The 24,509-nt window shown below is 33.2% G+C and overlaps 1 protein-coding gene across 3 annotated transcripts in view; it reads left to right on the top strand.

Annotated features, from left to right (window-relative positions):
- Positions 1-452: 452 nt before the first annotated feature.
- Positions 453-24,509, top strand: part of LOC126884472 (uncharacterized) — a 175,648-nt gene continuing 151,591 nt past the window's right edge. For 2 of the 3 annotated variants that reach the window (XM_050650409.1, XM_050650407.1), the window contains exons 1-2: positions 453-1,532; positions 22,704-23,039. In XM_050650409.1, the coding sequence (XP_050506366.1) occupies positions 1,380-1,532; positions 22,704-23,039 (489 nt within the window). In that variant the 5' untranslated portion in view covers positions 453-1,379. The remainder of the gene's footprint in view (positions 1,533-22,703; positions 23,040-24,509) is intronic. The other variant, XM_050650408.1, reaches the window with a different exon arrangement.

Below are 24,509 nucleotides of genomic sequence, written 5' to 3'. Positions count from 1 at the left end.
AAAGAGAGTCCCAGTTGCTTAGAAGGGAACTAGAAGGTGATCCGACATTAACTGATGTGTTGTTTAAAAATTTAAACTCAAAGACATTAATCGCAGTGCAAAAGTTTTTAACATCAACAATGACTCGTGTGTAGCTTGCTTAAAAACTTTATGACTTTATGCTTGCTTGCAATGCATGTGCTTTGTGCTTAGTGCGGTTTTGCGTGGTAGTACTAGAACTAATAGTAGAACTTTAGTTATGGAACTTATAAACAATTACAAAGTTTTTTTTTATCTCTTAATATTTCAGATTCAGGAGCTATGAGCTTAAGCCCAGATGTACCTCAGGTACGGCTCTTGAATATTCAAGTCTATATTCACGGATCCTGGCCGGATAGCCCTGGCAGCTAAGGCCATTCAAATGAAGAGAAGAAGAAGCGGTTAAGGGTTGTTTACATCTTAGACAAGGAAAAAAGAGAGGACGGGTATACTACATTCGCTCTCGCGAGATTTTTTTTGAGACATTCGGAATAGGAAACGTACAACACAAAAATTCCTACCTCACACTATTAACTGCTAAAATCAACTCAAATTAACTTAATCTTTCATTAAAAAAAGAAGAATTATTAGAAATAGTGGGAGTGTCTAGTAATCTCATAAAATTTTGTGAAGTTTATTTCTACAAAATATTTTTATTTTGTACAATAAATAATTTTCTCATTTGCTATCAATACTTTATAATCGTTTAAATAAATAAATATTGATTGGCGTAAGGTTTATGTTATTTTTATGTCTGTTTACTATTAATAATATTGGATATGAGCAGGTGCGTTGGTTTTGTAGTAATTTCCAGTCACTTCTGACAACTGAATTTTTCAAAAACGAAATTACTAACGTCAGTGTCAAAAAAAATCTCGCGAGAGCGAATGTAGTATAACACTCATTTAAAACACACGTTCCAAAAGTTGGTTTGTTTGTCACCAGAAACATGGCGGTCACGTCAAAAATAACAATGGGTTGCCAGTGGTGGGTGTTCGTTGAAGGTTAAAATTTCATAAAAAATAATGTAAATCATCATCTAAAATTCGTAATAAAAACATATGTATGTATTGAAACATATGTACGTAATATGAGCAACTTAATAAAACATTTACCGTACACAAATTCTTCATTTTAAATACATTTCATGTTTTTATTTTAAATACTCAATGCATAACAATACCCCAAAGATACGTCGATGATCAAAATCTCTGGTGTCAGTTTGGCTTCACTTTTGGTCATAGGATTACTCGTCCTCTCTCTTTCCTTGTCTAAGGTTTACATTTTGTGATTTGTTTTTTGGTAGGTTAGAATTTGAAATATGTAATGTGTATAAAACAAAAATAAAAGTTTCTGTGAAAATGACGAAAAGAATATTTAATACAGGGAATAGAACGACGGCAAACAAAAAACCAAAACTTGATAATGAAATTGAAGCATTATGGGGCGACGAAGAGTTAGATGAAAGTGTCTTTGACGATTGTATAAGATTTGATAGTCAAGTTGTGCAAGAAGTAGGTACCTTTTTGAATAATATGAATTTTTGTTATATTTCTTCCTCCTGCGAAATTCGTATATCCTTACATTCTTTGCATTGGGATTATTGTACATTTCTGTTTAAAAGCTTTTCCATTCCTTGATATTTATTTTTGTTTCAATTTTTCTCATATTTGTTAGGTATATTTGGTTTCTCATTTTCTCTTTGATCTGCCTTACAGTTGAGTCCAGGGTTCTTTACCCGTCCGTCATCATTTAAAGCATACGAAATAAGTTGATGATAAGTCCGAAATTGAAATTTACTAAACGCAACAGCAAGTGACAGTAAGGATAGGACTGCTCCTACCCCGGGCTAAAATTTGAGTTATCAAATATGTGTTTTACCTCGTCAGATATTAATGACACACGGGTAAAGATTCCAGGATCTCGATTTTTGACCCTTTGCTTCGTTAACGAACATATTCGCTTCGTATCTGTTTAGTATACGAAGCAAATACATTTGATAACGAAGCGAAGGGTCAAAAATTGAGCTCCTGGGCTCAAGTGTATGTGTCATTCATTGCTACACTTAGTTCCCTTAGTAACTGGTCTAGTTAGTGCAATTCCATTGTTTTTATTTTATTAGTCCTTCACTCTACAACATTTATGACTGGTTGCACCAACATATTTTAAGCTCGAGCAGCTCAACTTATAGATTGGCCTGCCTCAGCTTATATATTTTGATTTTGAATCTTTGTCTCATTTACGTTGCACTATAATTTTCAATTCTTATCTAAGACCCCCTCCGTGGCTCAGTGGTAAGAGCGCCTGCCTTTGGATCGAAAAAATCCGAAAGGTTGTGGGTTCGAATCTCACCAGGGTCAGAAATTTTTCATTTATTATAAATTAATAAATGAATATAGTTTCTGTCCTTGTGGGATCGGTACTCACCGGAGGGACCACAGATGTTCGGATACAATTAGCGTCTCTTTGCAAAGACAATGACGTCGACTTTGCAAAGTAACAAGACACTTACTCAACACACACACTACACATGACACTAGGTACCTAACTGTTCAAAATTACTGTACCTACCATGCTAATGCATGGAAGAATGCATGGAAGCGAGAAATCTGGCCCAGCGGAGCATTAGTCTCGTTTTTCAAGATGAGGAGGACGCTGTCGCATTAGGTGGGTCCTCAAGCAATACAACTATTTCACGTATAGTAAATGACTTTAAATTGAAGTTAATCTCGGTTAATGTACAATGTTTAACAAACAAACTTTTAAATCTTGAGCTTTTTTCTAATGCTGAAAAACCTGACATTCTATGTATTCAGGAGCACTGGTGTAATGAGGATAATATTAATCTTATTTATATCCCAGGGTACACTTTAGTAACCCATTTTACTAGAAAAAATAAAATACATGGTGGAACTCTTATTTTATCTAAATCTGGGACAGACAAGTATGCAGTCTCAGTCGTTGATTGCCGTAAATTCTCTGAGGAAGAAAGCTTTGAATGTTGTGCTGTGACTATTTTAATCAGTAACTGTAAATTTCTAGTCATTAATGTGTACAGAACGCCTAACAGCAATCTAGATTCTTTTATAAATAATTGTTTTAATATTTTAGGTCATTTTCACAACCGTGTTGATAAAATTTATCTCTGTGGAGACTTTAATATCAACTACTTAATTCAGAGCAATGAAAAACTTCGATTAGATGATCTTTTTCAATCGTTTGGTTTGTCTCTTAATATCCCAAATATACCAACACGTATTTTCATGAATAACAATAAAGTAACAAAAACAAAAATTGACTACATTGCTACTAATAATATCACTATGAATCATACTTGTCAAGTCAATCAACCCAATATGGGTGACCATCTTGCCATTATTTTTGACATTGTTGTAGGTCGTAATCAGGATAGGATGGAATCTAATATAAAACAGCAGTGTTTTAGGTGTTTAAATGATAATAATTTAGACATCCTAAAACAAGACTTAATGAGGATTGGTTTTTGCGAGGTATACAATGAAAGTAATACTAATAACGCTTTTATCGAATTTATGGATACTTTAAACTTTGCTATTACTTCAAACTGTCCCCTTAAAAGTAAAATAGGTAAGGACGTGCATAAAAGTAAAGGTTGGGTTGATCATGACATATATGCTAGGAGTAAACAATTAAAAAACCTATTTAATGAAGCTAAAAACTCTAATAATAGTAACATCTGGAATGAGTATAAAGCTACCAAGAAGGAATACAATAATCTTATTGCTGAAAAGAAAAGGGAATTCAATTATCTTCAAATTGTAAGTAGTAATAATAAACAAAAAACTATGTGGAGTATAGTAAATAAAACTATAGGGAGAAAGCAAAGTACTAATAAAATTAAACTCAAAATTGAAGACAAACTAATATCTGATGATAAAAATTTAGCTCAATATTTTGCATGCCATTTCAATGACAGAAATAATGCACTAAAAAATAGGCTTGACAATAACCCTCAAAACTGTACTTTATCACATAGGTGGACTATAGACAGTTTTGTTTATTTTCCAGTAACATCTGATGAGGTTCTTGATATTATTTGTGGTCTTAAAAATAAACATTCTTTTGGAAATGATGAATTAAACACAAGAATGATCAAACACATCAAGGATGTTATATCAGAACCGCTGGCATATTTAATTAACCTAGTATACAACACAGGTGAATTTCCTGAAAACCTAAAATTAAGTAAAATTGTTCCAGTATATAAAAAATCCGATCACACTTGTATTGATAATTATAGACCTATTTCTTTGTTAAATGTAATTTCAAAAATTTTTGAACGAGCTTACTACACTAGGATCATACAGTTTTTGGACAAAAATAATGCACTGTGTTCAGAACAGCATGGCTTTCGATCCGGAAGATCAACAGAGGGGGCTACTGAAGTATTTATGGAATCTGTCTATAGGCACCTTGATGATGGTCTTCTTGTAGTGGGTATCTTCTTTGATCTTTCCAGAGCATTCGACAGTCTTAAATTTGAATTTGTCCTTAACAAATTGTATGTCCACGGAATAAGAGGTAACATGTTAAATTTATTGAACTCATATCTTCTGGAGAGGAAATTCTATGTTGAATTAAACAAGGAAAGGTCAGACATCTTCAGTGTAGATGTAGGAGTGCCGCAGGGATCTGTGTTGGGACCACTGCTATTTCTTATTTTTGTCAATGACCTACCCGATCATATTACTCATGACCACATTGTAATGTACGCAGATGACTCATCTGTGATTGTATCAGCACATACATACGTAGAGCTTCAAAATAGAGTGTCAAGGGTTATCAGATTATTCCAAACATGGTGTACACAAAACTTGCTACAACTGAATATTGATAAAACATCGTATATACATTTTAGATGCAAACGAAATATGCCAGTTGTGTCTATTCCTGAAATTGTAAATATTCCAAACATAAAATTTTTAGGTGTATTCTTGGACCAGTTTATGAGTTGGGATGTTCACGTTGAATATGTTAATAAGAAACTAAATTGTTCATTCTATGCTTTAGTACAGTTGAAGAGAACACTCAGTATTAAAACTCTCATTAATGTATATTATTCTTTGGTTTATTGTCACCTTACTTATAATGTTACGTTATGGGGTAATTCCACAAAATCAGACACAGTGTTTATTAAACAGAAGAGAATTATTAGACTTATCTTCAATATTCCTTTTGGGCATACTTGTAAGCAAGTTTTCATTAATAACAATATCTTACCGTTGCCTTCCATATATATCTTGAAATCCATATTGTATATTAAGCATAATTTACATTCATTCAAGAGAAATTCTGATTTACATGCATACTCAACTAGGAATGCCAATCAGTTTGTTACTGTTGGTCACAAACTATCCAAATTTGAGAAGTCCACAGATTATGTGGGGGTCAGGCTATATAATCATCTTCCAAATGAAGTTAGATCTTTGCATCCGGTGAAATTCAAAAGAATTGTGAAAAGTATACTATGTAAACATGCATTCTACAGTGTAGAAGAATACTTAGCAACTAGATTGCTGTTATGAGTTCTGTCTAATATTAATAATTTTCATATTTATCAATGTACATTATGTTAAATCTAAAATTTAAGTGTATGTATAGGTATTTGATTATGTGTCTGTGACTATATTGTGTTGTATATCTGACGTGTATATCCATCTTTAAGATGGCAGCTGTAAAGCTATACCAATAAAGTATTCTATTCTATTCTATTCTAATGGCCATTAGTTGTCGAGGCATTAGCTAAATAAAAAAAAATTCTTATCTAAGCACATCTTAACTGAGACGAAGTTTAAGATGCAATCGAAGTGGCAATCTATTGTGGCAAGCTGAGAATAGGGAACTTGCACATTTTTTTTTATTACATAATAATGTTCAGTTTTGTTTAAAAATGAGATTTCCAAAATTTCATGTTTCCAAAACTCGTAATTTATTTATTTATTTATTTATTTATACTGCACATTTACAGCAATGATGCCAATAATTAATTATTATAAACACAGTTGGTCAATACAAAGAAATAAGAACATGCAATTTATACAATACAATAAAATAAATACACTTTAAAACAATAAATAAGGGTATCACAGTTTATGTAACATAGTACTTCTTTTTCATATTATATAGGTCAAGGTCTTCACTCAGGATAAAATCATTTATTGCCATTAAGCAGTTTGCCATGGGGAAGCTTGCGTATTCTGGAGTTATTTTAAATAAAGTGTGTGTACATCTAAGTCTTTGGTCTGGTACATTAAAATTTATAAATGAAAGAATCGTAGGAGAATCTATGATTTGATAAACTATATTAAATATGAAAATGATTTGGGCATTTCTACGTCTTTCGCACAATAACAGTGTCAAAAAGCATTCTCTGCAAGTTGTAGGAATCCCTAAAAGAATAAATCCCAAATTTCTTTGGATATAAAGACCTTAAAAATTTCTTCTGAATCCTCTATCATATCACTATGTGATATGGTGGAGGGACTCCATATGGTACAACAATATTCGAGTTTTGACCTCAGATATGCATTAAAAAGCTTAATTGTAGTGTCACAATAAAATTCTTTACTGGATCTTAGGATAAAGCCTAACTGTGTGTAACACGGTTTATCGTTAATGTTTTTGAAGTCGATGGCGATTCACGGAAAAATACAAATGGAAAAGACAGGGACTGAAACCGTTTGAAAATGGAGAGGTAACGAAAGAAGCATTCATTGAAGCTGCGAATGTATTATTTGGGCACTTCAAAAATAAAACAGATATTATGTGTGCTATCAAAGAAATCCGGTTGTCACGTCCAACAATTACTAGACGTATCGAAATCATGGGCAAATATTTGGAAAGCAAAGCTAAAAGTGATATTATACAGTGAAGCACTTTCCTTTGCAATTTGATGAGTCCAGTTGTGTATTTTCATTCGGATTGTATCTTCTAATAGGTAGACTAAAGAAGAATTGTTAAAAATGCTGTCTCTGAAAGAAACAACTCGCTGAGAAGATTATATATGTACGTTTTTATTTGTGTAAAACAATACAAGCTACCAATTTATGAACTAGTGTGTATTACAACAGATGGTGCATCGTCCATGACTGGCGTTAACAATGGATTTGTTGCATTATGTCGAGCTAACGAAGACTGTCCATAATTTTTTTCATTTCATTGTATCATTCACCAGCAAGTTTTGTGTTCCTAAATTTTAAATATGGACGACGATGTTGTAATAGAGATGACAACAAAAATTGGGAATTCAGTCAGAGCGCGAAGCTCACAACGACCTCTTTTTAAATCGACTCTGCGGAACATACTGATACTTCTACATACAGATTGAGCCGCCGAAAATTTTTAGATAGGTTCCAGGAGTTACTTCCCGAAATAATTTCTTTTCTAGAAGAACGAAGTGACGACACTCATCTACTTCAAAACGAAAAATGGCTCAGTGATCTGGCTTTCGTATCAGATTTAGCAAACCATTTGAACCTCCTTAATTTGGAACTACAGGGTAAAAATAAAACAATTATCGATATGATAAGCGCAGTACATTCTTTTGTCAACAAATTGAAATTATTGATTTAATCAAATGAACAGAAAGGATTTAAACAACTTTCCATCAATGAAAAAAAGGGTAACCCCTCATTTGAATTATGTTTATTACAAGAAGGAGCTACAAGAAGTTCATGGCGAGTTTGAAATATGCTTCGCTGATTTTAAAAAACTGATATGGTTACATTCATGTCTAATCAATTTTCTTGAGAAGACGTGGAAAAATTGCCACTGAAATATCCATTACTTTCAATATGTAGACCATTTCCGTCCAAAATGAGGTACCTTACTGAATATAATTTTGGATATATCTACCCTACACCTAAGTCCAGAGCGACCGATACGAAATTGCGGTCTTTCATATCGTCTGACAAATATCCAACTTTGACGCAAGTAGCTCTGCAGCTCATAGCATTCTTTGGATCAACGTACTTGTGCGAGTCTGCATTATCCCAAATGAAGGTAGTTAAATCAAAGTATCGTAATCGGTTAACTGACAAACATCTCTTATCATGCTTCTGTTTGGCTCTCGGTAATTTACGTACTATCAAATATGAAAACTTGTGGATGATATACAGTGCCATGCATCAACATCCAAACCAAATTAAGATGAAAAACATAATCACAACTCTCTGCAGTTACAATTTTTATCAAATAGAAATGTGCAATAAAGTTTTTTATCTTCAATTTTTTGTACTAGCAGTCGATCGCTGGACGCTTGCAGTTTCTGTGGTAGATCCCACGCAGTATAAGTCTGAGCACCACTGGTCTATAACAATCATTAGTTAGTTTGTAATAACTTAGAGTAATAAGTAATAACTCAAAGTAATAACTTAGAAATACAAATTTAAAGTCTTCTGCGGTATAAAATAGTTCAAACGACCCGTGATATCACATAGTTTTATTATATAGTTATGATTATGGTTATATTTATTTATTTATTTATTTACGGGTCTCCCCAATTTAAAAAAAAATATACATATATAAACAATAAGTAGAAGTAAAAGTAGTATTGGTAAAGTCCAGTAAAACAGTAAAAAAACTAAAAATAAAATAAAATGAATTAAATGAAAGTGTGACAGCATAAAACTGTAGTAAGTACATTACAATAAAACTAAATTTAACATACACACAATCCACGTTATGCAGTGACAATACATAATAATATAATATAAACTGACATTAATCAACTAACTACAGACAATAAAAAAATTAACAAATTACATAATACAAAAGCATTATCCATGGCAAAAATTAACAAATCCACTGAAAATATAATATTAAATATTAAATATTAAACATAAGTGCTGACCGGAAAAACTGATTTTAGTTGGTTTTTAAATACTCGACTGGAAGAAGAGAATAAATCGATGTCCAAATCATTCAGGCGACTTAAAGTTCTATCTATTGGTGAGTTAAGACCATAGTTAGTTGAATGATGAGGTACATGGAACAAGTTATTATTTCTCAGATTATGGTTTGGAATATTAAAGTTTATTAATTTTAATAAATCAGGACAATTGATTTCACTATTTAATAGTTTATAAATAAAAGCTAGATCATTTATAATTCTACGGTCTTTTAACCATGTCTTCTACGGTCTTATATTTAGGTATATTCTTCTTCTCGTTCTTTAGTTTATTGGCCTCCACCTACTTGGGTATTTGGCCAGCTCATCGTCGCAGAATAAGAGAAAAATATTTATATTCTAATGACATTTATCGTATGCCATTGTAATAATATAAATATACCAGTTTGTTGAGATTGGAGTTGAATACAGTTTTTGAAGGAAAGGAAAAAAGGTTTACTATGGAAAATAAAACCATTTTCACATAACTGTATTTTCTACTGATGTTTATAATGTCTAATTTAAAATTATATACAATTTTGTTTACTTTGTTGGTGCAGAATGTAAACATATAACCGGATGATGTCAGGACTCGTTTTGGGCTGACTGGTATATAGTCTAAGAGCTAGTGAACCTTTTGACTAACGGTCGTCCTGTAAAGCTAGAAATTTGTAGAGTGATAATTCATAGCACACCAAAGCTAAAAACCATGACCTGGCAGGCCTCAGCGGTGCACGTGTATCTACCAGGTGAATCGAAAAGTGCAAATTTAGGGGGTAAAATAAACTTTCTCCTGTAAGGTTTAAATTTAAGTATGTGTTTGAGTAAGTCATTTAAAAGAAATGTGTAAAATGACAGGCGATTCTGAAGAGCATAAGACCTTGCCAGGCGAGGGGAAAGATTAGGGGTTTTTCCTAAATTTATTTTTTTTGCATCGAACAAATTTTTTTTAAGTTTTTTGAATCATTCCAAACAGAAAAGGTCTTTGGTGATTTTTCTCTTAAGTTAATAGTTTTTGTTATATAAGCGATTGAAAATTTTGAAAATTGCGAAATCGACCATTTTTAACCCCAAATCGGATATTTATCTAAAAATCTCAAAGTTGCCAAGGTAGGTAGATATTCTTTAAACATTGATTGATGAAATCCCAAAGAGTTTTTTGCAATACAATATCGGAAACCCCTTTGTTTTTTAATTGCTAATCAAGCGGACGCTTCACTGTAGTATAAGTGAGGACGTTTGAGTTGGCATAAATTCATTATCTCGAGAATTGGCAAATTTCAAGAGCAATCTTCAGACAGGTCGATTTTTATTTTTAAATTAGGACTTTTTGGCATATATATAATACTAGTGACGTCATCCATCTGAGCGTGATGACGTAATCGATGATTTTTTTAAATGAGAGTAGGGGTTGTGTGATAGCTCATTTGAAAGGTTATTTAATTCTCTATTCACTAATATAAACAATAACATAATTATTTATACAGGGTGTACAAAAAATTTTTTTTTATTAAATTAACTTTGATTAAATTTGACAAATAGAAGAAAAAAATTTTTTTGTACACCCTGTATAAATAATTATGTTAATGTTTATATTACTGAATAGAGAATTAAATAACCTTTCAAATGAGCTATCACACAACCCCTACTCTTATTTAAAAAAAAAATCGATTACGTCATCACGCCCAGATGGATGACGTCACTAGTATTATATATATACCAAAAAGTCCTAATTCAAAAATAAAAATCGACCTGTCTGAGGATTTCTCTTCAAATTTGCCCATTCTCGAGATAATGAATTTATGCAAGCTCAAACGTCCTCAATTATACTACAGTGTAGCGCCCGCTTGATTAGCAATTAAAAAAACAAAGCGGTTTTCGATATTTTATTGCAAAAAACTCTTCGGGATTTCATCAATCAATGTTTAAGGAATATCTGCGTACCTTGCCAATATTGAAATTTTTAGATAAATGTCCGATTTGGGTTAAAAATGGCCGATTTCGCAATTTTCAAAATTTTCAATCGCTTATATAACAAAAACTATTAACTTAAGAGAAAAATAACTAAGGACTTTTTCTGTTTGGAATGATTCAAAAAGCCTAAAAAAAATTTGTTCGATGCAAAAAGAATAATTTTAGGAAAAACCCCTAATCTTTCCCCTCGCCTGGCAAGGTCTTATGCTCTTCAGAATCGCCTGTCATTGTACACATTTCTTCTAAATGACTTACTCAAACACATACTTAAATTTAAACCTTACAGGAGAAAGTTTATTTTACCCCCTAAATTTGCACTTTTCGATTCACCTGGTAGATACACGTGCACCGCTGAGGCCTGCCAGGTCATGGTTTTTAGCTTTGGTGTGCTATGAATTATCACTCTACAAATTTTTAGCCTTACAGGACGACCGTTAATCAAAAGGTTCACTAGCTCTTAGACTAATAATTTGAATTTTTAATCGTCTTTAGGGGCCAAACGAAAGACAAAAAAAGCTTTTTTATCTTTGATACATGTTTTAAATTATGTTCTGTTGTGATTTACAACATTTTTTTCGAATTTAAAATTTTATGTAAGTTCCCTATTGATCTAAGACTCAGTGGTGCAACGTGAATATTTAGTAAGCTGAGATTAAGGCACATCTTAAGCTTAATATCTGTTGATGCAACTAGGCATTATTTCTTGAATTTATTATACAAACAATATTGTTCACATACAACTCTTCTTCTTTCAGTATCTTGTCTGATTATCATTGGCCATCATATTGGCAATAGTAACTTTGTTTATGGTAGCTCGAAACAGATTAGTGGTGGTCTCTTGATACCACTCTTGAAGATTTTGGAACCAGGATGTTCTTCTTCGGTCTGGGCCTCTTCTTCTGGCGATTTTGCCCTGTATCATGGGTGTAGAAGCATCCTCTGGATGTTTCATTACATGGCCAAAATATTGTAACTTTCGAATTTTTATTGTTTTTTTTTTATTTCTGTGCTCTTTTTCATTCACTGCAAAACTATTTCTCATTTTTGTTGAATGGGTTGCATATGCGAGTTCATTTTGAATGAAGTAAAAAACAGACATACAGTAGAACCACGCAAATTCGAACGTTAGGCAAATCCGAACCAACGGAAAATGAACAAAATTAAAAATTCAAGACAAAAACTTAAAAAGATGTTTACTATAGAGAGTAAAACCAGAAAATTGAACAATGTAGGATTAATAGGATTTTGACATTTAAAATTTCTTAAAAATAAATATATGTACTTTAATATGTAGTGCATGCTTATAAAGGTTAAACATAAACCTACTTAGGTTCCCTCGTAGTCAACTTGAGTCAAAAAATATTGTTCACACTCTTGTGAGAACGTTTTGCAACTTAAAATCAACGACAGTGAAAGCTTTAAATTACTAGTTAGGCTAAATTTCGGATAATCCGAACTTTTCGGAATCTGAACAGTCTATCTCCCCAATTATCTTTTTTCTCCCTGGAACAGTATTTTCAGGGTTCTACTTACTGTACTCGCAATCATTTGAATGACTGCAAGTAAGTCTGTTTTTTACTTCATTATTTCTCATTTCTTATTCAATCAATCCAACTTATCTGTAATATTCGTCCATAGATCCACATCTCAAAGGACTTATTTTTCATTAGTGTCCCTGTAAGGGTCCAGCTCTCCATGCCATACAGGAATATAGAGAATATGTAACAGCGTATTAATCTGATTTTAATGTTTAATGTAATATCTCTATTAATAAGAATTTTCTTTAGTTTATAGAAAGCGGCTCTGGCTTTGTCAATGCGTATTCTTATTTCTTTGTTTATATCCCAGTTATTATTCATGTTAAACTCATATAGGTAATATTGTGCACCCTTTCTAGCTTTATTCCATATACATACTCTGATGCAGTGGCGGCTCGTGATTTTTACAATAGGCGAGGCTATACCTAACTCTAAAATATCTAGACAAATTTGCACTAGCAAAAAAATGCGCCAAAAAATGTAATGTAAGGCCCCATTTTTTGACCATTTTTTATTTACATTTTATAATATCATAATTCATAATTTCATAATATCATATTATTTTAAAAATAATTAGTCTAATTTTAAAAGTTTAATAGCAAAGTTTGTGTCGTTTATTTGTTAAGAGGAAACAGTAGCGATCAACAGGTAGCGAAAACGCGTTCCAAGATTGCGGCTGTAATTTTGAATATTTTTTCGAGATATTTGGCACACGTGTTCGTAATATAATAAAGAATGGCGGTACAGAGCCCAATTTGAAAAATATATTAATATGTGGAAATTACTCTGCAATTAAATACAATATTAAAAAAACGAGCCTGTACCGCCATTAAGAAGAACAAAAAAATACACTTTCTTCAAATAAACTTTTTTATCCGATGCCTAGATTTTGTGTCATTTTGGAACTACTAATGAAATAAAAAATTTTAGTAGTATACAATATGTGTGCATACAATATTCCAGCTACAAAAGATCTGATATGAATATTACGTGGCGCGAAAATGTATTTTCATTTTGATGCAAAACAATTTTTCCATAATGTTGGCTAAATTTGAAGTAAACGCGCCACAAAAGAGTTTCAAAATTCAAACTGTATCAAAGTTACTCTTTTGTGGCGCGTTTTACTTCAAATTTAGCAAATATTATGGAAAAATCTTTTAAAATAAAACTAGAATTTTGTTTTGCATCAAAATGAAAATACATTTTCGCGCCACGTAATATTCATATCAGATCTTTTGTAGCAGGAATATTGTATGCACCACTCATTTTTACGGCGTTTAGCGGTTTTTTATTCTTGTATCAGGAGTTTTTCAAAGTTATTTATAAATTAAATGTATGAAGTTAAATGCAATGTTTCTCGATTACCTACACGTTAAGCTTTATAAATAGTCGCCTTTGTCGCATTATCTCCCAAATGATCTAGTGTCCATCGAATGTACACTAGATTTTTTTTCTATTCGAAATAGATTGAAAAAAAATATTGAAATGGTCGGTAAATGAACTCGAATTGCCCGTTGCCAGATCAAATTTAGCGTCGTAACCACTACAACTACATAAACCATTTAGGGAATAATCGTTAATTGGATTATACTTTTGTAGCTTAATAACTTCTAAACGCCATAACCGATTTTGATCACTAAACATGAGTTTGAAACGTATTGACAAGTAGTATCTGATGAATCTAAGGTCAAGTATGATAACTGAAGCTATTACAGGAATTATTGAGCTTGAAAAACGTTTTTCCCATAAGAAACAGATTTGATCATACTTATAAAGCCTATAAAAATTCGAATTTTCCCGGATATGAGGTATACATCGTTAGAGTCGCCTAGAGTCCTTCTACAAACGCTCAGTTATTGGCGCAATTCGTAGGTTGAAATTTTGAGTAATTGTCGAAAAAAAAATTTTTTCAAAGTTTAGTTTTTCAGTTTTTCGGCTATACTGAGCCGTGTGTATGTCTGATCCTGGCGGCTTAGACACCATTTGAAAGCTTAACTCAATACTCTTGATTTGGTCTATTTGCGGTTCTCCTCTCTCTTCTCGAACCGAAGATATATACCCCCAAAAAATATGCCGTTTTGTACCTACCAAGTCCTATAGCTGGCTTATGGGTGGTCAAAAGTCACAAACTACATCGGTTCTGAATCGGCCCTGACCCCCTCTTCAAACACAGAAAAAAAATTCAGATCGGTTTAACTTTTCCACATACATACATATGGACAAACATTTTCCCTTTTTTAAATAAAAATTGAGTCATATTTCTGAGCTCGGTAACTTTTGAATGGTATAACCGATTTTCAAAATTAGACATTCGTTAGAAAGGTAATGATCAGTACTATCAGAAGCCGCAACGGTCGGAGTTACATTTTCGAAGTTTTTGGGAGTTTTGGGGACGAGAACGAAAAACAGACCCTAAATAAGAAGGGCCGTAAAATCCACACCCGTGGACCAAAATGGATGGCTGACATATGAATGGGTGAGTCTTTTCCTGAACATTAAGATGGGCGTTGGCCCAATTTTCAATTCAGTCAGATTTAGAAAATCGAAAATTTCGTGTATATATAGTGTCGCGTGTAGGGGAGTGTGGATGTGCGCCACTGGCGAGAACTGCCGTTCTCTGGTAATAAAAAAAATTAGTGTTTATTCTCACATGTTGAGGCATTATGGCATTTAGAGTTGCACAATATGTTAGACCTTTTACACTTACACACTTTTGAAGCGCATTTCTTATTGCAGTAGCATTTTATAAAGCCTTGTTGAAATTAAGAAAATTCTCTTTGCATTCTCTTATTTGATTTCTTGAAAAAAGTGTATTTATTGTTCCGTATTTCGTACCAACTCTATATAAACCGTCAATTGTTTTATCTTGTATGATTCCCAAAATATTTCGAGCATCTCCTTTGGCTCTATCAAAGCTAGAGATAAGTATTGTTTCAGTGTTTCCTATCGAAATTGGAGGAAATTTTTTTTCACTTAATTGTTTCGTAGCATTAGCCTGGGCATGAAGACCTTGAAAAACTGTAACAATACCTATCCCCAGCTTTGATAGAGCCAAAGGATATGCTCGAAATATTCTGGGAATCCGGAATGGGACGTTTCATCGCCGCCGGTTCATCGCCGCCGTTTCATCGCCGCCGTTTCATCGCCGCCGTTTCGATGCCGCCGGTTCATCGCCAGTCCATTTCATCGCCGTCCGTTTCATCGCCGTCCGTTTCATCGCCGTCCGTTTCATCGCCGTCCGTTTCAACGCCAGTTAGTCAGTTGATTTTGTATTATGGGAGATGACACGACACGATGTTAAATTCAGTTCAAAACTTATGACAATTAAAAAGATAAAAAATATTATATTTACTGTTCTACTTCCCCTAAATTTTTGTACAGAAATTTTGGGTTCTTTTTGAATTTAAGAAACAGTTTCTCTTGGTGGGAAATGTTGACCGTGAAATTTAAAAGATTATCATTATAATATATTTTATATTATAAAAGTTTAAAAGTCTATTAAAAGATTAAGTATGGCAACGGGAATGCATATCTCGCATTTCCTAGAATTCCTAATTAATACTAAAAATAAATAATAAATGTAACTGTCGAAAATTCGGAAATATATCAGATAGCAATTAACCTTCCGATGACCAACCTTTTTTTGTTACACGGATGACCAAGGGGGGGAAAATGACCCCAGGTCAAAAATGACAATTAACAAAAAAATAAAGTTTTTTTTTAATTTTTAATTTTTTTTTGGCATGGACTTTATGTCATTCAGCCAGTCACAACATGAGTATTAGTGTCATGTGTAGTGTGTATGTTGAGTAAGTGTCTTGTTACTTTGCAAAGTCGACGTCATTAGCGTAAAACTACTTGTAATTACACATAATAGACGCTACTTTACTAAACATCAACTTCACAATATATTTTTTATTCGTAAAATATAGGGATTTTTTTTATTTCAAAATATGGGGATACCTAGAATGATAGTCAAATAAAAAAATAATGAGTTACAAATTAAAAATACTTTTGAATTTATTAAAGAAAAACATACGCTGGGGTCACAATTTCCCCCGCTTGGTCATCCGAAGGTTAACTGACTGACGATGAATCGGCCGGCGATGAACTGGCGGCATCGAAACGGCGGCGATGAAACGTCCTAGACCCGAATATTTTGTACTAATTTCTCTTAGAGACAGCTTAACGTCTGGAACATCTTCGAAATTAAGAAAATTATCTTTGCATTTTCTTTTATTTGATTTCTTGAAAAAAGTTGTTTATTGTTCCGTATTTCGTACCAACTCTATATAAACCGTCAATTGTTTTATCTTGTATGATTCCCAGGGTTTATATAGAGTTGGTACGAAATACGGAACAATAAACAACGTTTTTCAAGAAATCAAATAAAAAAAATGCAAAGAGAATTTTCTTAATTTCGAAGATGTTCCAGACGTTAAGCTGTCTCTAAGAGAAATTAGTACAAAATATTCTAAGTTTGGAGGACAAGGCTTTATAAAATATTACTGCAATAAGATATGCTCTTCAAAAGTGTGTAAGTGTAAAAAGTCTAACGTATTGTGCAACTTTCAATGCCACAATGTCATAATAACATTTTTTTTTTTTTTTTTTGTAAGCATTTATTAGCAATCATAATTACATATTATATAAGCTAATTTGATAACAAGTACAATAACATATATCAATGTATTATTGTACACTAAAATGGCGTTATGAGGTACATCACCCAGCGGTTTCACCTCAGTTTCAGCGAAGATCTATGGGCCATAATCTTCGCAATCTTCTGTTGTTTAGTGGCTGCAGTAATGGTAATATTAATTGGTTGGGGTGGTCTTCCAATTTCTCGTGATGTCTGTTGGCTCTTTCTTGAATTACTGTGCTGACTAACGGGATGTTTAGGTCTGTATGAAGGGTTTGGTTGGAAATGTACCACGGGGCATTTGCGATGGTGCGTAGAATTTTTGATTGAGTTCTTTGGATAATTTTTGTGTTTGATTTGCTGGCACAACTCCATAGTTCTATACCGTACGTCCATATAGGTTTGATGACTGTTTTATAAATCAGCAGTTTGTTCTCAATTGAGAGTCGAGATTTTCTACCTATAAGCCAATTTATTTCTTTCACTCTCAACTCAATTTGTTTCTTCTTCTTTAAAATGTGTTGTTTCCAGTTTAATTTAGAATCAAGATGAAGCCCCAGGTATTTGACGATGTTCTGTTGTGGTATGTTGACTTGATTAAGGCTAATATTTGGGCATTGGTCTTTCCTTAGTGTGAAAGTTATATGTGTTGACTTAGTTTCGTTAGCTTTTATCTTCCATTTCTTTAACCACTGTCCAATTTGGTCTAGGTGTTCTTGAAGTTTTAATACTGCAGCTCTTGGATCCTCTTCAGTTGCAAATATTGCTGTGTCATCAGCGAAAGTTCCAATGGTGGCTTGTGGAGAGGTTGGTAAATCGGATGTGTACGGTACATAAAGAAGTGGACCCAATATACTACCTTGTGGGACTCCTGATTGAATTTTGTTACGGTTTGATAGTTCATCCTCCACTTTAGTTTCAAATTCTCTGTGATTTAGATATGATTTTAATAAGTCAAAGTATTTGTTGGGTAGGGATTTTTTGATTTTATAAAGTAATCCTGGGTGCCATACCTTATCAAATGCTTGGCTAATGTCCAGAAAGGCTGCTGTGCAATACTGTTTATTGTCCAAAGCTCTATTAATTACATTTGATATGCGATGGCATTGTTGCACTGTAGAATGACCTTGCCGGAATCCAAATTGGTGTTCTGGGATCCAGTTTTGGAATTCTAGGTCGCTCATAATTCTTTTAAGTAACAGCTTTTCAAGAAGTTTTGACATTATTGGCAGTAGACTTATTGGGCGGTATGATGAAACATCCGTTAAAGCTTTACCAGGTTTCGGTATCATAATTACTTGGGCAATTTTTAGTGATATAGGCCAATAATTAAGTCTTAAGATTGCATTTAATATGTACAATAACTTCATGATACCTTTTTTAGGAAGTTGTTTTAGCATTGTTGCTGTTATGAGATCAGTGCCTGGTGCCTTCTTTTCATTCAAATGATTAATTTCATCTTTGATCTCCTTCGGTGTAATTAAAGTTAGTCGCTCTCGTTGATTAATTGGTAAGGCTAGTTCCTGCTCTACTTCTTGTACTTGGTCATTGTCGTGTGGCTTGAAGACTTCAGTTAGATGTTCAGCAAATAAATCAGTTTTTTCTTTGTTGCTTTTTGCCCATGGTCCTGGTGGTAATGAGTTTTTCCGAATTGGAGGTGAAGTATTTATTGGTTTATTTTTGTTTTTGATTGGTTTCCAGATAGAGTTATCTTGACGCGAAAGGTTTGATACATAGTTTTCAAATGAGTTGTTTCTCATCTGTTCTAGAGCTGTTTTTAAGTTTCTTGTTTTGTTATTATAAACTGTCCTGTCGTCTGGTCTGTGAGTTCTTTGCCAAATTGATCTGGCTTTTCGTTTTTCTGCTACTAGTCTTTTTATTTCAGGAGGAATGTTGGTTGAAAATTTTTTTTGTCCAGGTTGAGGGGTAGACTGTTTGGCAGCATTTTGAAGTAAGTTGATTAGATTATTAGTTTCTGTTTCTATTTGTTCGGGAGTTTGCAATCTCACTAGTAGATTTACTTCCTGTTCTATGATTAGCCGGTATGTGTCCCAGTTTGTTTTGAAGTTATGCAGTCGAGGTGTTGGTTTTTTGATTATCACCGTTGTGCTAATTGTGGCAATTATGGGACTATGATCTGATGATAAATCAAAACTTGGTACTACATCTGTATATGATTGAGATATTCCGTTTGTAATAAAGAAATCCAATAGGTCTGGTGTTTTATTTGGATCGGCTGGCCAATATGTCGGTGATCCCGTCGATAGGAATGAGTAGCTTTTATCCTGGATAACTTTTGCTAGCTCTCTGCCTTTGGTGGTTGTTAGGCGTGAACCCCATAGCGTATGTTTACAGTTGTAATCTCCACCTGCTATAAATTTTGGCCCTAGAGTTTCGAAAATGGGTAGAAGATCTTCTTTTGTAAGTTTATGCCTGGACGGACAATAAATTGCTGTGACAGTTATATCATATGGAAGAGTTTGTATTTTTATCGATGTTGCTTGAATGTGATTTGTTTCGTATTTTAGCATTTCATAATGTTTTATAGTTTCTCTTATCAATATGGCTGAACCTCCGTGGGCTGTACCATCTGGGTGATTTGTGTAATATAATTTATACTTAGGTATCTTGAAGTAGGTTCTGTCTGTAAAATGGGTTTCACTTACTAGTAGTATGTCAATGAAATTTTGTTCCAGAAATAGTTTTATATCTTCTTTATGATTAGGAAGACCATTGGCATTCCATTGGGCAATTCTTATGAACTTTGACATTGTTAGTTTACTTTATTTACTAGCATGGAAATCATGTTGAGCACCATACTGTTTTGTTGCATTAGCTGGTTAAATAAATTTTTAAACTCTTCTAGAAATTTGGTAAGTATACTCGCTGTATCTTCGTTATTGTTCTGATTATTTGCTGCAGCTTGAGCGTAACTTTCATACTGATTCTGAATCCTGGGTTGTGTATATATTCTGGGTTGTGTATGTATTTGATTTATTGCTGGATTTAATACGTTTCCTCTGTTATGATACCTGTTATTAATATTATAAATTTTTTGGTAATGTTCACATCCTTTATAATTTGCGGGGTGATCCCCACCACATAATGCACATTTTGCTGGAGTTTCTCTAGTCTTCTTACAAGTTGTGGTATTGTGGGCTCCTCCGCATTTGACGCATACAAATGGTTTATTGCAATATGACTTGGAGTGACCGTACGATTGGCATCTCATGCATTGTATTATGCGATTTTTGGTTGTTCGGGGAGGTTCAATTTCAATAACTCTATTCTGTAGCCCCCTTAAGTTATAAATATCTTTGTTATTTGCTGCCGGTTCGAGATCCACGAAGAACAAATTAAGTGGCTCTTTAGTAATTCTGTGTTGTGCATTTATTATATTTCGAACTTTATGACCCAGTTTTAGGAGTTCGTTTTTTATATCCTCGGTGTTTGTAGAGTGGTGAAGGTATTTTATTACAACTCTATAGGCTCGATCCTGTTTTAACTGATATGTATGGTGATAAATGTTATGTTCATTAAAATATCTAACCATTTTTCTATATGTATCTGGCGTGCCACAACTTAATTTTACGACATTGTTAGTTAAACTTTTTGTATGATATTCTTCCCTTTCTGCTACATCCTTAATTTTTTGTACCATTTTTTGATAGTCTTGTACACCGTGTATGAAAATTGGTGGAGGGTTTGCTGTGTTGTTCTCCTTGGGAGGGATTACTTCATTTTCTAGCGCTTCAAATCTATTTTCTGTTACAATAATATTTGTACTGTTTGCATTGTCTGTTGTTTTTCTGATTTTTCTTCTTTTTGAGCTTCTAATTTCTTGCCAATCGTTGCTGCTAGCTGGTTCGTTGTTTTCTTCCTCTTCTTCACTGGTGGATGGCAATCGTTGTAATTGATAATTTGAAGCAGAACTATGATATGTGATCGGCACTAATGGAATTTGTGTCTGTGGTAGTGGATGGTACAAGTTAGGTGGCATTGGTTTAGTTGGTGCTGGTTGCGACATCGATATTAGATATGGCGTGGTTTGTACATTCATGGCTAGTTGCCCTTGTGTGTTGACTTGTTGATACATTTGTGGGTTGGTTATTGAATTATTACTAAACTCTGTATTTATCCCGGATGGAAACATATTTTGAAAAATATATTTATCATCATTTGCGTACCTGTGTATTAGTTTTCCTGGACTGGGCTTGTCACAGTCCCGAACAGGGTGTTTTTTTGCTGTACTAAATTACTTCGATATGTCGATACAAGAATGGACTGAACAAATTTTATCTACGTTAAATAATCTGTGGTTAAATCACAAGATTCGAAGAGAAACTTTGAATTATGTATTTAAACTTTGACAGTTATTTTGACAACTGAGATATGGCATAATAACATGTGAGAATAAACACTATTTTTTTTATTTTAATTACGACAATATAAAAACATTAAACATTCAAATTAAAAAATGACGTTTAATTAAACCTAATCTAACAAATTACGACATTTTAATAGCTGATCGGAGTTTGACCAGTCAAACCCCGATTTCATAAAATTAAATTTCGACCTTTGCCTGACCAACTTGTCTCTCCTATGTTTGACTAGTCAAAGACCGAAACTGTAATTTATTTCGGGCTTTGACTAAGACCGTCAGTCAGACCTGAGGATTTCCTAGTCAAACCTAGGATTGCCTGAAATTCGGGCGTTGGCTATAACATCTACATCATATTTTTCATATCTCTGTTTCTTCTGTCAACAATCAAAAACTAATTGAAAATTATTAATAGTTTTTCTTGGAAAGTGTATCCTTTCCAAAGTGTGGTCTAAAAATATTTATTCCTGATGCCACTGCTGCATAAATCATTAAATGTAATGTGGGAGTGGATGTAGATGGATTTAGTGTAGTAGTGTATGTGACCTCATATTACTCAAAGACGATCTTCCTTAAGTGTCTGTGCTATTTCATGCCATCATGTAGGTACTCCTTGGGATTTGTTGGATAATCTGAATCAGTATTGGATTTTTCAGTGCATCTGGAGGAGGTTCTTGTATTCCTTATTGTTAAGTTCATTTTGTTAGTAGAAAGATGTTGTTCTCATATGAGTTTTTATGTTTCTCTTCTTTTTCATCATTTTCAGCTAAGATGAAAGTGTCATCCGCGTATCTAATGTTGTTAGTGGGAACTTCATTTACCTTTATTCCAGTTGTTTCACCCTCAAGAGCTTTTTTAGGATCTCTTCGGAGTAGGTGTTAAAAATAATTGGCGACAGTATGCATCCCTGCCTCACCCCACGTCTAATTTTAATTTCCTCTGACAGCTGTTCATTAACACATACTTTTGCTCACTGCTTATAGTATAAATTCGATATGATCCTGACGTCATTGTAATCTAGCTTCTTTGATTTCAGGACATTCATTAATTGTTCATGTCACACTTTGTCGAATGCTTTATTATAGTCAATAAAACAGGCATATCAGTATATTAAGTGAAAAAGGAGCTTCACTTGTTCTGAGGACTTTGCGAAACCTAAATTTCCTCCCTTATTATTTGACAATTTTAAATTCACAAATTTTCTAACCAAATTGTATTTTTAAGCAGCCTAGAAATGAAAATGAAAGCATTCTACCAAATTATACTATTTTTAAAGCTCCAAGGGAAATGTTGTGCTCTACACAATTGGAAGTTCATGCAACAACTAGTATGTCAAATTATGATGATGTAAATAAAAAAACTAGCATTGAACTTGAAATTCAAAGACTAAAAGTACAGTGTAAAGAAAAAGATGGGGAAGTAGCAGTTTTAAGAAGTCAATTGCGTGATATTCGAGCCCAAAGCAATGTAGATTTTCAGAAGTCTCAAGCAGAATGGAAAACTAAATTTACTACTACTGAAAAGCAGATACACACAGTAAAGAGTGAGTTAGAGTTTAAAGTAAGTTAATTATTTTATTATTTAAAGATTTTAATTTCATCTTATTCCAAAACTTGTATAGAGAAAGTAAATAGTCTGGGCAGATTTTTGGGAAAAGTTATTTACCAGCAATTTTATTGCTGGAATCGAATCTTATAATTTTAATTGTATACAGGGTGTCCCGAAAAGCTTGGTCATAAATTATACCACACATTTCGGGGTCATAAATAGTTCGATTTAACCTAACTTACCTTAGTACAAATGTGCTCATAAAAAAAGTTACAGACCTTTAAAGTTAAAAAATGAAAATCGATTTTTTTCAATATATCGAAAACTAAACTGCGCGTCATAGAAAACGGGCACCCTAAAAAATGGGTCATTTTTGCTGTGGCGTATCTCCTAAACCTGTTGTCCGAAGTGATTTTTTGAATATGTTATAGCCCTATTCTTTGTCAATATCCCTGTATTAATATTTTTGCAAAACAGGTAAATTTTCATTGTATACCGGGTGTACGAATCAAACTGTGTTTTTTTCTCAAAGTTCGCAACACCCTGTGGCATATTCTAGCATTTATAAAATACTGAAATTAAAACCCAACTATAGCCTCAGGTTTTCTTAACATTATGTTTTTTGATTCATTCGTTTATGATGGATATAATACAAAAGTTATGTACTTTAACAACTAGGCATGCTCTTTATCAGTACAGGGTGTTTCTAAAGAAGTACGACAAACTTTAAGGGGTAATTCTGCATGAAAACATAATGACCGGTTGCTTTATAAACATATGTCCGCAAATGCTTCGTTTCCGACATACAGGATGTTGAATTTTTTCTTAAAAACTGACGATTTATTTATTGCTCTAAAACCGGTTGAGATATGCAAATGAAATTTGGTGGGTTTTAAGACGTAATTTTTGAACATTTTTTGATATACAATTAAGAATTTTTTATTCACCATTGGTGTACATACGAATAATATGATCGGTCATATTACCCGTATGCGCTCCAATAGTGAATATAAAATTCTTAGTTGAATGTCAAAAAATGCCCAATAACCATCTCTTAAAACCTACCAAATTTCATTTGCATATCTCAACCGGTTTTAAAGCAATAAATAAATCATCAGTTTGTAAGAAAAAATTTAACATCCCCTATCTCGGAAACAAAGCTTTTGCGGATATATGATTATAAAGCAAACTGTCATTATTTTTAACGCAGAATTACCCCTTAAAGTTTGTCGAACTTATTTAGTCCCTGAAACACTTTAGACTTATAACACCCTATACTAATGAAGAACATGGCTAGTTGTTAAAGTACATAACTTTTGTATTATCCAACATAAGCGAATGAATCAAAAAACACAATGTTAAGAAAACCTGAGGCTATAGTCGAATTTTAATTTCAGTATTTTATAAATGCTAGAATAATCCACAGAGTGTTGCGAACTTTGAGAAAAAAACACAGTTTGATTCGTACACCCGGTATACAAT

This window comes from Diabrotica virgifera, chromosome 5, assembly GCF_917563875.1.
Source record: "Diabrotica virgifera virgifera chromosome 5, PGI_DIABVI_V3a".
In the NCBI taxonomy this organism is placed as follows: Eukaryota; Metazoa; Arthropoda; class Insecta; order Coleoptera; family Chrysomelidae; genus Diabrotica; species Diabrotica virgifera.
This window is presented reverse-complemented; position numbering and strand designations above follow the sequence as displayed.